The 18,659-nt window shown below is 35.2% G+C and overlaps 1 protein-coding gene across 33 annotated transcripts in view; it reads left to right on the forward strand.

The window, feature by feature from the left end:
* The first annotated feature begins 5,522 nt into the window (after positions 1 to 5,522).
* LOC117323702 (serine/threonine-protein phosphatase 2A 56 kDa regulatory subunit delta isoform-like) overlaps positions 5,523 to 18,659 on the forward strand; it is a 39,550-nt gene continuing 26,413 nt past the window's right edge. For all 33 annotated transcript variants that reach the window (XM_033879086.1, XM_033879085.1, XM_033879088.1 and 30 more), the window contains exons 1-3: positions 5,523 to 5,631; positions 5,819 to 5,887; positions 6,080 to 6,248. In XM_033879086.1, the coding sequence (XP_033734977.1) occupies positions 5,605 to 5,631; positions 5,819 to 5,887; positions 6,080 to 6,248 (265 nt within the window). In that variant the 5' untranslated portion in view covers positions 5,523 to 5,604. The remainder of the gene's footprint in view (positions 5,632 to 5,818; positions 5,888 to 6,079; positions 6,249 to 18,659) is intronic.

The raw sequence follows: 18,659 nt of genomic DNA on the forward strand, positions 1-18,659 counted from the left end.
TATTTTTATTGTGTGGTTTTTTTTTTAACCGTCGTATGCCTGAACATCGGCATGTACACCAAAGTGGGGAAAGGTCGTCGAATAAAAATATATCCCATGTCACGTGTCTAAACGAGATAATTCTGATCTTCATTTCGACCTTTGGTCTACATCAAACAAAACAATGTGCCCGGGATCCATCTCCTACACTGTTTGCATTTGGAACTTCATGCTTGTGGTTTGGGTTTACCGAGGTGACTGAGGCAATGTGTCATGTGCCAAAATTAGGTCACTGAACTAAATTTTGACCTTTGACCTACATCAAAGAAAAAACATTGTCCGAGCTCTGTCACATACTCACACTGGTCTATATTTGACCTTTGACCAAAATCAAAGAAAAAATGTCGAGTTTTATCTCATGGAACAATTAGCCTGTTAATTACGAATCTATCATCTTTGATTTGTTGGTGTATAATTTCATATCCCGTGGGGAACTGTAATTGCCGAATTTCCTTGTCATATTTGATATAAACTCGACCATATATGTATGGCATTGCTTGGCATATATGTATTGCATTGCTGTCTCTTTGATACGGGTCTCCCTGCTATGACTGGAACGTCTCAATGGACAGCCGTACTCTGTCAGGGTATTCCACAGGGATCACTGCTTGGGCCACTTCTCTTAGTCATTATGCCAAATGCAGCAAAAGTGCGGGGACTGACATTACATTTTCACTGATGAAAAAGGGTTGCATAGCAAATAAATAATGATTGTACATTCCTACAGCAGGACATATCTATATTATGAAAATGATCAGAAACGTGGTAGCACTCGGAAATGTAAAATCAAACGTGTTGAAAACGCAGAGATTAATAATTTATAATCATGTATGCGAAAACAATAATTAAGCAACCTCCTCCAAAATAAGTACCCTGGCTTTCATCTATCATGCACGAAACGTCTACAGAAAATGAAATTACCGACAATAGATATAGAATATCATGGAAACTATGCGGTGATATAACAAAGCTATTTTCGGTAAATATGACAAAGACATTATAGGCATATATTTAGAATTAAAGAAGGTTCTGACACGCGAGGACAAATCTTTAGAATACTAAAAGCATTCGCCGATAAATAAAAGAAAATATTCATTCAATCAGTATTCATAACACGTTACTATAGGCCTAAAATTATCATTTTTATGATGCATAATGTTAATGAGTGGATTATGAAATGAACTGTGTTAACCTGCACAAATTGTATGTATGATGTTAGAATAAATCGGTGTATCTGTTTTTGTAATTTCCAAATTTTAAACATTCCAAATTGTTTTGATTCTTCATAAAATGCTTCAATCAAAGCCCTTCATATATCATTAGGTCGGGTTTAGCAATTTCTTGAATAATATTAGTGTAGCCTCTATGGTATAAGAAATAAATACCCCACGAGAGAAATAAAAATCAAGCACGTGTAAGGAAGAAATAATAGTTATCTGTTTCACAGCCAATTAACATTTGTGATATACTGTATTATTAAACAGACACAAGATATATCATTCAAATATGTTTTGCGTGTAACAACTTGAAAATGATATCGATATTTCATATTTTAAATAATTCATGTATAGACTCTAGTTACATATGGTTGATACATAAACAAATGCTTCTGTTGATACATGTTGTTTGAATACATAAATATTGGATTGCATGGAAAATGGTAGACTATAATCGACCCTAACGATGAAGACTACACATGTTCTTTTTGTCGTCTACATACCGAAGTTAAGTTCGAGTTATTTCCCCTGAATCACCTAGCGACAAGTAAACATAAACGTTCGCCTAGTGGCACCTATACAAAGACAGACTGTTTCACACCAGGAGACTAATGGATTAAACTCAATCAGCATACTACTAAGAATTTCAGTCTACATATCAACATACAGTCATGAAATGCTATGATGGGTGATTTTTGTCATCTCGATCGCCGGCTTTGTCGTACCGCCGAGGCCACAACGCGACATTTATATTACGTGATAGATTTTCTAGTGCGACATGATGCCGTAACAAAATTAACACTAGATCGTGATATATTTTTTTATGTCTCATTCACGTTATCAGTCTTTGCTGTGAGCACGTCTTCAAATGGAAGAACAAAATCCATAAAAGTGCATTAAAATGATTTCGACGTACTATTTCTATCAAAAACGTTGTTTTCCAACCTCATTCCGAACCATATTATACAAACGCTATATTTCTAAAGCATCGTGAAACATTTAAAGTCCTATCACCAGCAATATAATGCTTTAACAGTTTTTGAATGCGACAAATTAATTTACAAATAAGTACAAATATGCATCCAGATGTATCTAACGTCACCCTTAAATCCGCCCGCGCGACCTATAGGCCTATATAAGTATGGCGCGGGAAGGATGTCATAATTAAATATTTTTGCCTAGGCAAAAATCGAATATTGCTTAGGCAAAAATATTTCAGCCTAGGCAATATTCCATTTTTGCCTAGGCAAAAATAATTTTGTTTCGATTATTGCCTAGGCAGAAATCGAATTTTGCATAGGAAAAATTATTTTTGCTTAGGCAGAAATATTTTTGCCTAGGCAGAAATATTTTTGCCTAGGCAGAAATATTTAATTATGACATCCTTCCCGCGCCATATATATGTATTTCATTTAATGTCGCGTTGTCGTACTAACCTTGTCGCGTTATTGAACTGTCACATTATCGCACTACCAAGCGACAACGTGAGAATGCCATTTTTTTTTCATTTTTTTTTTTTAATCTGTCAATTCATTTGCGTTTAGCAAGCATAAAATATTTCTACCAGAGGAAAAATTATATGGATTTGTCCACCGGATACCTCGATCGTTTGAGATTTGTATTTTTGGAGTGAAGCTTTCAAGCAAGAGAGAGAGAGAGAATTAAACAGAAAGAGTCCTAAATTTCGGAACACATTTGTATTTCGCTACAAGTAGCTAAATATTCTATTCTCATTTGATAGCATATTCTGTAATGAATTTTACATAAATATATTTTCAGCGCAAGTTTCTACATTACGAAATGCCCTCCGCGCTCGAAACCTATATATAAATTCAGAAAAAGCATAATGATGGTCAAAATGAATGTTATTTTCAGAAAAATAACAATATTTTAAATGTCATAGGCCTCGAGTTTCAGACAAGTTTGAATTAATTTACTGACACTCGGATAACTCTATTTGTAATATATTGTGACAATATAAAATCTTAATCACAAAAAAATATCTCTATTTCAAAGAATACTGGAACTATTTAAAGCTTTAAAACCATATTACAGGTGAGTTCTTCTTCGAAAAATCTCTAAAACTTACAGAAATGACTTTTGTGAAAACTGGAGCCTTTCCATTTTTTTTTTTTTTTTTTTTGCAAGATTGTTGTTGTCGAATAACCGAAAAATACAACTTTTCCAACCCGATTTTTAAACGATTTTTTTAAAACATGATTTAAGAGAACATGGTTTTGGTTTTTGGATTTTTACCCCAATAAACGAAATCATGCGTAACCCGATTAAGTATTCAGGGCACTGTTGTAGCCGTAACAGGTGTTCAATTAACATAATTCTAGTGCCAGTTTAAGGGAATCAGCTTATTATCGAATATCAGTTTCTGTTGTAATATTAAGAAAAATTACTTTGTTTGTGTTTCGAATATAATTAAAAACTTTCAGACACAAGAGAGCAAACAAAATTGCAATTATTGAACAATTTGAAGGATGGCATCACTAAAGCAGCTGGTTTGGGGGTAGTCGGTTGGTGACGATATTAACGGAAGCCTGGGTACACGTCATTCTGTATTAGTGATCTTGTTCTAAATATATATCTCATTACTCAATTCCGTAAGTACTATAGATTTCTGTTGTGAAAAAACATGGAAAACACATTCCTTTCCCTGAGTCTCCGGCGTGATAAAACACATGCTCCATCAGCTGAGTTACAGCTAGAGACCGTGAACACGATACATGTACAGGCCACATCGAACCGTTCCTTTTACGCTAATATCTCATTATAACGAGATAGCTTTCTTAATATAACGAAACAGCTACACATATTTATATAGTAATAACGAGATAAAAAATATACAACGTAGGCTTTCAGTAAAACCTCAGAAACATTGTTTTAGTATTGAAATTCTGATTAAAAACAAAACAAACAAAAAAAAAAAAAAAAAAAAAAAAAGGGGGGGGGGGGGGGGGGGGGGGGGGGGGGGGGGTCGAAGGATGAACGCATCACATCACTATAAATATAAAATCAAATTTAATGAAATTGATAATTAATTCGTTAAAGTAACACAATGACATGCTTGAAGATACAGCACGAAAATATTCTATGCATGATAGGAAATACATGTACATGTATTACAAAACAATTACAAAGAAATGATAAATAAGTTACCGAACATCATATTTGTCAAGTGTCCTATTTACATATAAAAAGAAATATCTTATAAGGGTTGACATAATAAATTCATTCATCTTTTGCAGTGAACAAAGAGAGCGGCTTGTTTTCTGGCTGTGATGACACTACTAAGAGAAGAAGTTTTTTTGGGGTAATTGATAAATAATATTAAAGTGCTTAACAATAAAAATATCACATCAGAATGTATAGTATAATAATGAAATTATGATAGTATAACATAAAATATCTGTAATGTCAGAATGTGTATAGTGGAATATTAAAATTATAATAGTATAACATAAAATATCTGTAATGTCAGAATGTGTATAGTGGAATATTAAAATTATAATAGTATAACATAAAATATCTGTAATGTCAGAATGTGTATAGTGGAATATTAAAATTATAATAGTATAACATAAAATATCTGTCATGTCAGAATGTGTATAGTGGAATAATGAAATTATAGTAGTATTACATACAATAATTTGCTGCAAGTGCACTTAATAATAACAGTATTATTTAGACAATACTGACACCAGGGATTCTCATTTGTGAAGCATGAAGAAAGCCTCTGCATTTAATACGCCTACTGTCCGGTGTTTGGGTCAGGTGATACTGAGGCTGGAGTTGAACCAATACATAACTAGTATTTAATTGTCGCGAGAGATATATCCATAGATATAACCGGTCACTATACACCGACAACGTTACTCGATGACGTGTATTATGATGGGGATACCTGAATGTAAACCAGTGTGTATAGCACCTTTGAGTTATCTTGATATTTAAATATAACTTTTCGTTTGCATTATCAGTTAAAAATAACTTACCTCTAGACATGGTAAACGATAGTTTTTAACTTTATATCGAAATTAAATGAGGAATATAAGTATTTGTGTTGGAAATACATCGTTAAATTGTAAAGGAGCTAATCATGAGCCATCCATCTATCACTAACACTCTGTCGCGTGTGTACCTGTTTTTTTTCTATATATACATCACTGCTAAATGTATGGTAACCACTTGTAAACTTTACAGTCACATGACCACAGGTAAACCTTACAATTCCATGTGACTTGGATCAGCCAATCAAATAGCTTGTTTGGTGTTGAAGCGATCTGTACATTGTTGGAAGGGAAAACGTTCTTCCTGGGGGGAAATTTTCCTTTTCGACATGCCAAATAAACCAAAGAAAGAGAAGGTAGGTGATTTGCTATTGGCATTTACATGTAAGAATACGATCATACAATTGTTGTATCTTGAACCTATGAATTATCCATAGATTTCCTGTTTGACATGTCAAAATTCCGACTGACAGACACGCCGCTTGACGAATAAACACGGTATATTTCTATAAATACGAATGATTTTGTTTGTTTACTTGACAGACAGTTACAAAAACAACTGGTGGAACGAAAGCAAACGTAAAAGAAAGTACCGAAAATGCAGAAAATGAGGTATGTTCACTTCAATTTGTGTATTTATACGAAACATTCCCTACCAAAAATGGCAGCCATATTGACATGGTATCAAATATGGCGGCTTGCCTGAAATGCAAATTTCTCTTCATTTCAAAGTATTCCACGCGGTCACATTTACTGTCATAGGTGATATACTGTTATCACAGGTTCGTGTCTGTTTGTTTGCAGGCAAAGAAAAAGGCGACGAATCAAAATGCCGAACAGCATCCACCTCCAGCACAGATTTCCAAAATGAAATTTTCAGGCCCCCCTCACGTCAAGAAAGACAAAAGACAAAATTCATCAAGATTCAACGTGTCTAAAAACAGGGAACTTGTGAAGCTACCACTTTTAAAAGGTACATACTAATCAAGGAGTTACAAAATAACTGTAAACAATGGAACGTGATCCAGGTCAATGTTGTTTACATATTTACAAAAAGTGAAAAACTACGCAAGTAGAAGACATCGGGTCAGATTCAATAAGATAAGCAGTTGAATATCTTCCTAAACGTATCCGAATTCAGAAACATGACCTAACAACATGATATTCATCATCATTCTGTGAAGCTCCTAGTTGTTGTTTCACTTGTTGTTTCACATGGCAACACCCCCATTCCCTTGAACACATCATTGGAAATTCCTGGGGCAATATTTTGTGTAAGAAAGTTTATCACAAAATTGCAGTTATTATCTATAAAAAGTCACCAAACCAGCTCACACATGAACACAACAAGTGATGAATAGTTATGTACATTATTGATTGATTGAGAAATGCCGGAATTTGGTATTTTGGATATATTAATTAGAAAATTGATAAAAAGATATAATTTGTCTAAAAATGAACTGAAATGACAGGTAAGCGAAGTCTGCCTCATAGCATTGGTCCAGACAGTGTCTCATGTACCCTGGATGAATCCAACCATGTGTGCGACAGGTTGGGAACATCCTTGGATTTGTGAGGATGCACTGGATCTCCAACACATCCTCTAATTATAGAGGATAATTTGGTTTTTGCTTTGTTTTTTGTTTAACGTCCTATTAACAGCCAGGGTCATTTAAGGATGTGCCAGGTTTTGGAGGTGGAGGAAAGCCGGAGTACCCGGAGAAAAACCACCGGCCTACGGTCAGTACCTGGCAACTGTCCAAAGTATGTTTCGAACTCGCAACCCAGTGGTGGAGGGCTAGTGTTAAAGTGTCGGCACACCTTAACCACTCGGCCACCGCGACTCCTCATATATATAGAGGATAAAAATACTCATGAACATGGACACATTGGTGTTCAAGTAAGTAATGCAGTTCTTTTAAAAAATATAACCAAACAAAATGGCACAAGAGGATGTGTTGGTGATTCCATAGAACAAATTCAGAGCATGAATCACAGTGGGTAGTATTATGCCTATAGTTTGGTTACCAAAATGAACATGACACACAGAGAAAACAATTCAAATAAGCTGCTATTGTTACAAATGTGAAGGTCAATTTCCTTACAAGGAAATCAACATACCATGTAGGTTGATACTACTGAGGTTTCCTGTGAGATTTAAACAGGATATAATAGTGTTTGATTGGTTAGCAAAAGTGTCAAATGGATAACCGACCAGGACTTATCAAACAGTAATGAGATAACTGGCTGTAGGATGTCAAAATCGTAACTGTACTGTACGCAAATTGGTAAATCACATGATGGTGTGTTATAAATATAACGCAATGTACAACACACTAAAACAACAGATACCGCTAGCAATTTCATTTAGGTTTACATTGTACTTTCAGAAAACTGCAAATTGTTACTGTAAAACTTACAGAAAATATGTCAACAACCATAACGAATGTACAGTCAAAGCAGGTGCCTATAGCCTTCACATACTTCAAAATGTTGCTCTCTCATATATGTTTGGACATATAGCATAACAATGGTGTGAATTTCTATCAAGGTGGTGCATATGAATCATGATCTTGTCTGCTACAATGTTCATAAAAAGAAACAAACCAGTATTTGTACTTTTAAGAGTACATGTGCAGTGATTTTTTTGGCATGGATTTGGGGCCGAATACAGGCCCCTTCCCCTAAAGAAAATTTGCTGTATTTTCCCAATTTTTTGTTCATATTTTCCCTTGTTTGTTAATAAATATGAAGAAATGTTGATCATATAACATTTCACATAATGTTTTCACAAGCCAATGCTTGATCATAGCTATATTATGCTTATTCAAAATGATATTAAACCATTGACTTGATGATTATTTTTGAGCTTGGAAGAAAGTACATTTTTGCCGAAATTAACAAGATATGGCTATATTTTCCCAATGGAAAAGGTACAGGCCCCTGTATAATTAGGGTAAGAAAATCACTGATGTGTACGCTTATATGGTAATTGAGATGAGGCATGGATACCAAAATTGAACAGGGGAGGTGGACATTTGCTGTACAGGGCAATGACGGCGGTAATCAGATAGTTCAGGTAGTCAGTTACCCATTCTAGCACTTGCTAGGTTATATACATTTCTGTTCTTGAATGAGCAATGTCAAACATTCTGAAACTGAATTATTGCAAAAAATATGATGTAGTTTTTTCCCCTGACTTAAAAAAAATGTCAACAGATCTCTGATCAAATGATTTTTATGCTAGTACCTTCATCCATACATGGTCACGAATACCATATTTGGCTCAGCATCTTTGCAAGAGTTCTCTGAGGAGTTTTATGGTTGAAGGGACAGTGTAAATATCCAGATCTATATTGATCTTGGCTTCCAAGTCATAAAATCTAGGTGCCAATTAGACTAAGTTTAGTTGCCAAAATATCCAAGTTGTCTTAAATTTAAAAAAACATTCTTTAGTTCAGTATAACATTTCTCTTTAATTTTTTTCAATTGTGAACATCATTTTAGCATTGACTGCAACCATTGAAAGATTATTCAGTGGCCATGCAGGCTCCTTACATGTCAATAACTGGTCGCCAGTGGTGAATTTAAGGCGCCATGGGCCCTTAAATAGGTGCCACTTTGAGTCCTGCATCAGCTGTTGTGAAGATGTTAACCTTTAACAAAAATCTATGTTTCGGAGCAGTGTACACACCATCACAGACACAGGGATCACTAGTACTGTTGATAGTGAATTTGCAATTTTCCCCACCAATGGAATGGGAAAAACTGATACTTATAAATACAACAATGAAAAATAAAATGCTTCAGAGCAAGGTCAGCATTTTGCATCCAGGGGGAAAACTCCCTCTTGAACACTTCTTCTTTTCCCGTTGTTGGTTGAACTACTTTGTGGCTTGGATATTGTCCCCATTCAAAATACCCCCATTTCAGGAAATCTTAGCCTGGTCCCAAAACCCTAAAAAAATGCTGTAAGAGGTGAATTTCAGCAGCTATTGGAAACATCCCAATATCAATAGGAAAACAACTTAAGATTGATCCTTGCTAAGAGATGTGTTCATGAGACGAGTGGTTCAAGTTTGGCACTTATATACTTTCTATCAAGAGTAAGAGTTGTGACTGGTTAATGTATACGGGTTGTGTTCATAGCTTCATGTTTCAGAAGCTCACTTTTGCAGGGGTTGACACTAACTTAATTGCCTTGAAAAACTGCTGGGCTGCAAGGTTTTGAAATGAGGCAGCCGGGCTGCCAAAGGTGAAGCCCTTCGTGGGGAATTTTAGGGCATGTTCTTACAGCCCCTAACCCAAACACTGAGGAAAAAATTGAATTCTAGATGTAGTTTCTTGCATTCTGGTTCATTCTCAGTATGAAAATATTAGATCTTACACAAAGTTTTATGACAAAAAAAAATAGAAAATAAAATTATTGAAGGAAAATTTAGTCCGAAATCATACATTCCACTAAAAATGGTGACGGCCCAACCAGATCCAATGCAGCCCAGGGCACACTTTCACATATATACTTTTACTAACAAATCTTGAATGGTTCAAGTTATAGGGTCAGTGTATTGCCAGTATACACTTTTACTGGAGGATCAATGGGAATGGTACTGGTTCATGTTTTAAGACTGTGTACACAGCTTCATATTTCAAGGCAGTGTATACACTTTTTTTATAACTGGTTCATGTTCAAGGCATGATAATGTTTTAACATGCTCTGACAGTGTTGGTCTAGATCTGTGTGAATAAAATAGAAGCTTCATGTATATGCATGCATTATGTCAATTCTTGAACAATGAACTTGTATTGATGAACATGATGATTGCATGTAGCATCAGTGATAAAAAAAACTCATTTTATTTTTGGAAATCCTATGATAGCATGACTAAAGCTTTGCATGACTAAAGAGATTGATGTCGATGTTTTCTATTGTGTCCAGGATTTAGAAAGAAAAAAACTCTAGACTGGTGTGTCTACATGCAAGTGTTATATTTGATCCAGGAGGATTCTATTCACTCAAATAATTAATAGAATTGAGTGGAAATGCAGAGAAAATTTTTTCGAATGTTTTTTTTAAAAATCCCAGCTCTTAGTATTTTCATAATAACTTGATGTGCAGCTGTATAAATATCACAGCAAAGTGTATGGCTTAGCAACATCCATTGGTTTCATTTACAACTGTGGGTTGTTAGGGGTTTCTAGCACAAGAACTTGTTTACATAGAAAGTTCATCTTGTAAAGGACTAGATTTGGGCAAGGCTGGCGATATTAATTACATTATATTACTCTGTAGCAATTACATTCTTCTATTAGATAGATGATTTATTATTTAAATTCTGATTCTTCATAGATCATAGAATTACCTTTGAACAAACAATTGTAAAATATAATGTATATAATATGATATCTTTTATCATATATTTATCAATTTCTTGAATCTTGTTGGAGATGTTTTATTCTAAATAAGTTTATAGAATATAGACAGGATTGAAATAAGAATGGTACATGTACCGGTACATATCATGTAGCTCTTCAGAGATTACTATTCTAAATAAATGAAATGCACACAGGAATCATTGCTCCTTTAACATGAATAATTTGGCTTCCCAAACCCTACTCTCATTCACAAATCAGGATAGTTTTTATACTTTGCAAAGAATGATGTTATATGTTTATAACAACGTGCATGCAGTACTAGAAGCTTTATATATATACTTAAAGTGAAGATCTGAAAAAAAGCCTGAGGAATCTGATGACTGACGTCATTTGTCAGGTGTAGGCTTTTATCAGGAGTAAACGTTTATCAGAAGTAATGGGTATGGCTGAACAAGCATGTTAACTACTAATGTGTAAGATAAAAGTTTGCTTACAACTCTACATCAAGCACATGTCCAACATAAATAAACCTAAAGAGAACATTTAATACATTGATTATTTCTACAATTTAATCTCCAGTTGAAAATAGTTTTTCTTTTGGAAATTATTAAAGACCATGAGAAAATAATTGATCAGACAAAATTGTATTTATAGTGCGTCATAATCAGCTTGATCTGAAACTGCACAACACTTTAGTGATAAACATTTTGCTAGAGCTATATGTCAGGAGACACAGAAAACAAATATGACTTACAATTGTAAGGAATGTATTGTTATTTAACATTTACTACCTTACAGTGTATAGGACCTTACTTCCTGTTGTAACTCAAAAACACTATTCTCTATTTTGTATTTGATGTGAAAAATGTAGTTTTTACCTATAGGAATGCATTCAGAATAAAAGGGTTATCTGAAGTGAAGGACGTTTTCCTTAGATCTCTTCAATAATGGGAGAAAAATTTATATGAAATAATTCCAAACATAATCCAATTTTTACCCTTATTTCTAGAATTCATGAAGAAATAAATTGTAAAATCAATGATTTCAAAAATAAAGTTTGATTCACATTATACATCGGTGTATAAGTTCTATGTCAATGTCAATATTTAGTACTAGCTATAGAAAAGTAGTATGCTCTGATGGGAACGCTATATTTACTGCTTAACATATAAATGTATCTTACTTCATTAACGTTTAAAATTTGACTTCATTTTGAAGTGTCAGTAGAAGAATAATTCTCTTTCCATCAAAAATTGTTCAACCACAATATGGCTGCAGTTTAATATGCTATTGCAGTTAAAAAGTACAGGAGGTATTAATTACTGACATTATTTAACATGAAAAATCTACATGATTGAATATTAACTCTTCTCTTGAAATGATGTACATGTATAGGAATGACTTAAAATGATGTATGGGATGACCTTTTATTATATGTATCAGTACTTGTGCAAGTGTATTTAATAAGAAGTGGTTACTGTTATGAAATGAGTTAACTTGAGCTTGTCATTAAAGGAAAAGAATATAAAAGCATTTTGATTCAATACAGATTTGAACTGTTAACATTATCATAGTGTAAATTCAATTTACAACAGCTAGTTCATTAAATTTAAATGTCTTTGATTAAAATGTGTAGATTATTTTATAGTGGCAGTGATGATCAAAATGTAAATCTAATGTCATAGATAGATATACATATTTGAAATATCTGCCAGCTATCTGTGAATACAGTTTTGGGGCAATTTCCTTGGCTGTCTTCGAACTGCACAGAAGTCTTTAAAATAGATACACATACAATCTGACATCATATGGATTTTGTGTGGGGGTGCTGCATCTGATGCTAATGCAAGTAACATATACCATGCTAGTGTAAACTGGTGTAAACCAGGAGTAATGAGGGGGGAAATGGGTTACAGTTGATATTTTATCAGGCAATGGTACCTAGGAATCTGATTGTATATTTAGTGACAGCTGATGCATCCTGTGCAGGTGTTTCCATGACTCAGGTGTGATTTCTATGACAAAATATAATCTGCTGATTAACACACATTACACTGGCTAATGTTTATGTACAGAGGTGTGGCTTTATTAAAAATACTGATCAGTTTAATGGAAAACTTAAGAGTACTAGTGGGCAGCATATACAACAGTAAAAACATGAGAATATCCCAAGCAGGATTAAAGTTTGATGTTCTTTAAATTGTCCAAGATACACTCGTGCCACTTTTGTTACTTTAGGCATAGGGTCACAGCTATAACTAGCTTTCAGGGTAAAAATGTTTAAACTATAGATTTAAAACAAAGTTAATGGTCAGTTAATTTGGTAACGTTGTACACACATATATCTGATTTGCTGAACTAAATTCATAGTTTTATTGATGGTTCTGTCTCTGCAAAATTATATAAAACCCAAAGTTGAATAAAAGTGTCATGTTATTTCATTAAAGTATTTTTTAACAATATGCATTGAACAAACATCAATTTGTTTAGCCAGTACTATATATTATATAATTACCATTCCAGTTATTTTACCTGGTATATATAATTAAGACAAGAAGTGTCTTTGACATATAAAGTAAGCCAACACCCCTAGCTAGAGATATGTTTTCTAAACTGATTTAGGTCATTATTCTGATCTCTGTCTCAAGGTCAGTGGTGACTCTCATTTGTCACAGATGTTTGCAGATGAGTTATGTAAGGACCAGTGTGTATAAGGTTTAACAATACAGAGTGTGTTTAGTGCTGCCCAGACAGGTTACAGATGAGTGGCGGTGGGCATAGATATACAGATATACCATTTATTGGTGTGTATTTGGCCAGTGTTTATTCCACTTTCCCCAGTACAGATTAAATGCTTATGTAACATCAAATGTTTCTTCCTTGCCATAAACCTCCAAGTAATCTTGAACCTGGTGATAAAGTTCCAACGGCCTTGGTCCTATGTATAACAGCACACACTTCAAGCATACTGTTATGCCAGTGATGGTTTATAGTTATATATATGGCGGTCAATCACAGTGTAGGGTTGGACTACACATAATTGGTTTATGATTTGCTATTGACATTAATCATGAATATCAGGAATAAATATGAAAGTATTGATTTTATATGTGGAAGTGGGTCATGCCTCCTAGCATGTACCTTTGGATTAAAGCCATGAAGACCCACAGTTCAATGTCTATATAAAGAAGAGACTGTTTTAATTTGTATAGAGCACCTATCTTAACCCGATATCTTTTGATTGCTTTGCTGATCTGTATGTAACACATGTTGAATCCTTTGCCATAAGTAGATACCATTCATACTTTGAATTCTGATATTGCGTGGGACCTGTTCACTATGTGTGTATTTATCATGCGTCCTATTTGTAGCCTAGGTATAAAGGAGCGTTTGATATCTCTTTGTCACCTTAAAGCTTTGTTATGGCAACCTTATGCGTCCACTTTTTGTTTTGTCTTCAAGATGTAAAATAAGGAGAATCAATAAAAGAGAACTAATGAGGTCACAAGAGTGTTTTGTTGCACACAAGATGTAGGTCTATTTCTGGACAAGACTGTGATCATTTATGGACTTCTAATCATTAAAGATGAACATAGATTACTGTCTGCATTGTATAATGAGGTGTTGTTCTGACAAGTGTGATATCAGTAGGACCAGAATGTTCAAATCACAACCTGGCACTGAAATCTGTGCCTGTTAAGATCTAGCGTGTCAGCTGCTGTATTTGTAGCTATAAATATATATATAATAATAATTACAGTGCTAGCATGTCAACTGCTGTAGGTATGGTTAGTAACAGTGCTAGCATGTCAGGCTGCTGTAGGTATGGTTAGTTACAGTGCTAGCATGTCAACTGCTGTAGGTATGGGTAGTAACAGTGCTAGTATATCAGACTACTGTAGGTATGGGTAGTAACAGTGCTAGTATGTCAGACTACTGTAGGTATTGTTAGTAACAGTGCTAGCATGTCAACTGCTGTAAGTGTGGTTAGTAACAGTGCTAGTATGTCAGACTACTGTAGGTATGGTTAGTAACAGTGCTAGTATGTCAGACTACTGTAGGTATGGTTAGTAACAGTGCTAGTATGTCAGACTACTGTAGGTATGGTTAGTAACAGTGCTAGTATGTCAGACTACTGTAGGTATGGTTAGTAACAGTGCTAGTATGTCAGACTACTGTAGGTATGGTTAGTAACAGTGCTAGTATGTCAGACTACTGTAGGTATGGTTAGTAACAGCACTAGTATATCAGGCTGCTGTAGGTATGGTTAGTTACAGTGCTAGCATGTCAACTGCTGTAGGTATGGTTAGTAACAGTGCTAGTATGTCAGACTACTGTAGGTATGGTTAGTAACAGTGCTAGTATGTCAGACTACTGTAGGTATGGTTAGTAACAGTGCTAGTATGTCAGACTGATGTAGGTATGGTTAGTAACAGTGCTAGTATGTCAGACTGCTGTAGGTATGGGTAGTAACAGTGCTAGTATGTCAGACTACTGTAGGTATGGTTAGTAACAGTGCTAGTATTTCAGGCTGCTGTAGGTATGGTTAGTAACAGTGCTAGTATGTCAGGCTGCTGTAGGTATGGTTAGTAACAGTGCTTCTATGTAAGGCTGCTGTAGGTATGGTTAGTTACAGCACTAGCATGTCAGGCTGCTGTAGGTATGGTTAGTAACAGTGCTTCTATGTGAGGCTGCTGTAGGTATGGTTAGTTACAGCACTAGCATGTCAGGCTGTTGTAGGTATGGTTAGTAACAGTGCTTCTATGTAAGGCTGCTGTAGGTATGGTTAGTTACAGCACTAGCATGTCAGGCTGCTTTAGGTATGGTTAGTAACAGTGCTTGTATGTCAGGCTGCTTTAGGTATGGTTAGTAACAGTGCTAGCATGTAAGGCTGCTGTAGGTATGGTTAGTAACAGTGCTAGCATGTCAGGCTGCTGTAGGTATGGTTAGTTACAGCACTAGCATGTCAGGCTGCTTTAGGTATGGTTAGTAACAGTGCTAGCATGTAAGGCTGCTGTAGGTATGGTTAGTAACAGTGCTAGCATGTCAGGCTGCTGTAGGTATGGTTAGTAACAGTGCTAGCATGTCAGGCTGCTGTAGGTATGGTTAGTTACAGCACTAGCATGTCAGGCTGCTTTAGGTATGGTTAGTAACAGTGCTTGTATGTCAGGCTGCTGTAGGTATGGTTAGTAACAGTGCTTGTATGTCAGGCAGCTGTAGGTATGGTTAGTTACAGTGCTAGTATGTCAGGCTGCTGTAGGTATGGTTAGTTACAGCACTAGCATGTCAGGCTGCTTTAGGTATGGTTAGTAACAGTGCTAGTATGTCAGGCTGCTGTAGGTATGGTTAGTTACAGCACTAGCATGTCAGGCTGCTTTAGGTATGGTTATAATTAGTTACAGTGCTAGCATGTCAGGCTGTTGTAAGTATGGTTAGTAACAGCACTAGCATGTCAGGCTGCTTTAGGTATGGTTAGTTACAGCACTAGCATGTCAGGCTGCTTTAGGTATGGTTATAATTAGTTACAGTGCTAGCATGTCAGCTGATTATACTGTGTGTGTTTTAGTGCTAGCAAGTCTGGCTGCTGATGGCGTGGTTAGGTTTAAGTGCTAGCTGGTGTATATATCCTAATGTTATCGCTAAAGGTTAAAAAGGAGCAATTTGGATATTAATAGATATCATATTGATTATCCTCCAGGACATTGTTCTACATTTCAATACCTGATGACTGAACAGTTTGGTGAGGTCCTCCACCTGGTTATAGTTCCTATATTGTAGAGCTTGAAAATTGAATCAGGAATTTCGTTGATTTTTAAGTCGTGTTATGCTTGTAGGAATATGTAAAAAAAAAAATGAGTGGTTTGAATTCAAATCAAGCTGGTAATGGTTTTAGTGGATTCTGTATTGTGTTACAAGAAGGTTGTTTCGATTCTGTATTGAGTCAGTGAATTAAGATCATATGTGTGCTGTTAGGTTTGTTTGTGTTGCCTGTATACATGGCACTATTGATCTTCTATGTTTGAAATTAAAATCATTAATATAGTCTTGAAGCATTACTATGTATTGAAATGTGATCAATATCTGCCGTAGATGTAATGAGACAGGTCCGTACATATATGAGGGCCTTGCATGTTATTGGGGTTTATAGATGTCGGTGTCTTTGGTCATGAACCAGATCACAGGGCTTATGGTATGTGACCTGTACATGTCACAGGCCGTCAGACCATCATCAATGTGACCTACGTACACATTTTACAGGGCCTTGAGACCGGTGTCAATATGTCCTATACATGTTACAGGGCCTTGAGACCAGTGTAAGTGTGACCTGTATGTGTACGTTCATGTCACAGGGCATTGAGACCAGTTAACTTGTGGTCTCTATACATGTGACAGGACCTTCAGACCACTATCAATATGGCCTGTACATATCACAGTGTCATTATATATAATAAACTGTAGCTTATAGATATCTCAGTCAGGGTCTTTAGTCCAGCATCATTACAATATGCATATTTATCACAAGGCCTTTATATTAGTTATTGGCCATTTTGAATTGTTCATGTGACACTGTCATTTGTCCAGAGTCATGTACAATATGTACATATCACAGGAACTTTTGTCACACAGCAATTAGTTGAGGGTCATTATTTTACAACACATACATATTACAGGGCCAAAGTTATTGGTCATTGTGATATGTCACAGGGCTTTCATACCGATGTCATTGCTTTGTACTTAAACACTTGGTACACCTGTCAACAAGGAGAATTACGATTAAGTGGTATTTAATTCTTAATGCGCTAGGTATTTATAAATAGAGTAGGTGTTAGATATACTAAGTATGCATGCACTATCTTTCTGCATGAAATTCAAACCTCAAAGTTAATCATTCATACGTTCTTGTTAATTTTGTATTGCTGAACTTCCTAATATTGTTTACCCTATTTTACCTGTAAAAGCTCTTTCACATCCCAGTTTTTAATGCATCAGTATTTGTGAGAAGAGAAGAGAATAATAATGTTCTAGTAAATCCTTCATATATATTTACTATTCATCAGACCCCACAGCTTAAGAAATGACTGACAACTCCTACAAAACTGTATAAGTAAAGTTTTGTACAACATACAAAGACAAGACTAGGTATTGTCATGCTTTCATTGTTATCTAGCAAGATGTCAGATATAAGTAGGAAACAAACTGTTGACAGCTCATTCCTAGATTAGCTGCTTCTGTGACAGGTGAGAGAGGGTGGCCTACTTATATAATTATATATATGGATACTTATGAATAATAGATAATACCTGTTCTGCAAAACAATAGACTCATGTAGGAGTCAAATGTATGCATAGTTTTCTTATGTATGGTTGTATATCTGGCTGGTTTCTTTATTTCCTCAAATACAATTAATGTACACTGTATAAGAAGTAGATTCCAGTTATTTACAAAAACATTCTTTGAAAAAAACACCATTTAAAGCTTTTAACCAAATGGTGTAATTTGATTTTAATTGAATATCTGGATTACTAATGTATGATAATGTCATTTAAAAATTAATGATTTGAAATTCATTCACTTCTTCCTTCCCATATTGTTAGTCAATTTTTTATCCAAAGTGATGAAAGTGATGAAGGTATATGTACACAAGCCACATGTATTTACTGTATTCAGCCCTGGAAACCATTACAAAAAATCTCCATTGATATGTGTGTAATACTAATACACATTGGACTTATATATACAAATATGCATGTTACTATCGAATATAGCAGCAGATTTACACAAAATAAAATTATTTGCATCTTTATCCTCCCTCCCCAACTCTGACGACTGGTTCGCCTGTTGTCAGTATGTGACTGGGTGGGGGTGTCCTGCTGGATGTCTTCGGCAGTATGCTTCAGTGAGGTTGCACTATAAAGTAGACATCAGATCCACACTATCACAAGGGGATAAACAATATACTGCAGTCCAGCTCCTAAATCAAACATTCACCATACGCATGCATCTCGCA

The sequence above is a fragment of the Pecten maximus genome, chromosome 3 (assembly GCF_902652985.1).
Source record: "Pecten maximus chromosome 3, xPecMax1.1, whole genome shotgun sequence".
Classification (NCBI taxonomy): Eukaryota; Metazoa; Mollusca; class Bivalvia; order Pectinida; family Pectinidae; genus Pecten; species Pecten maximus.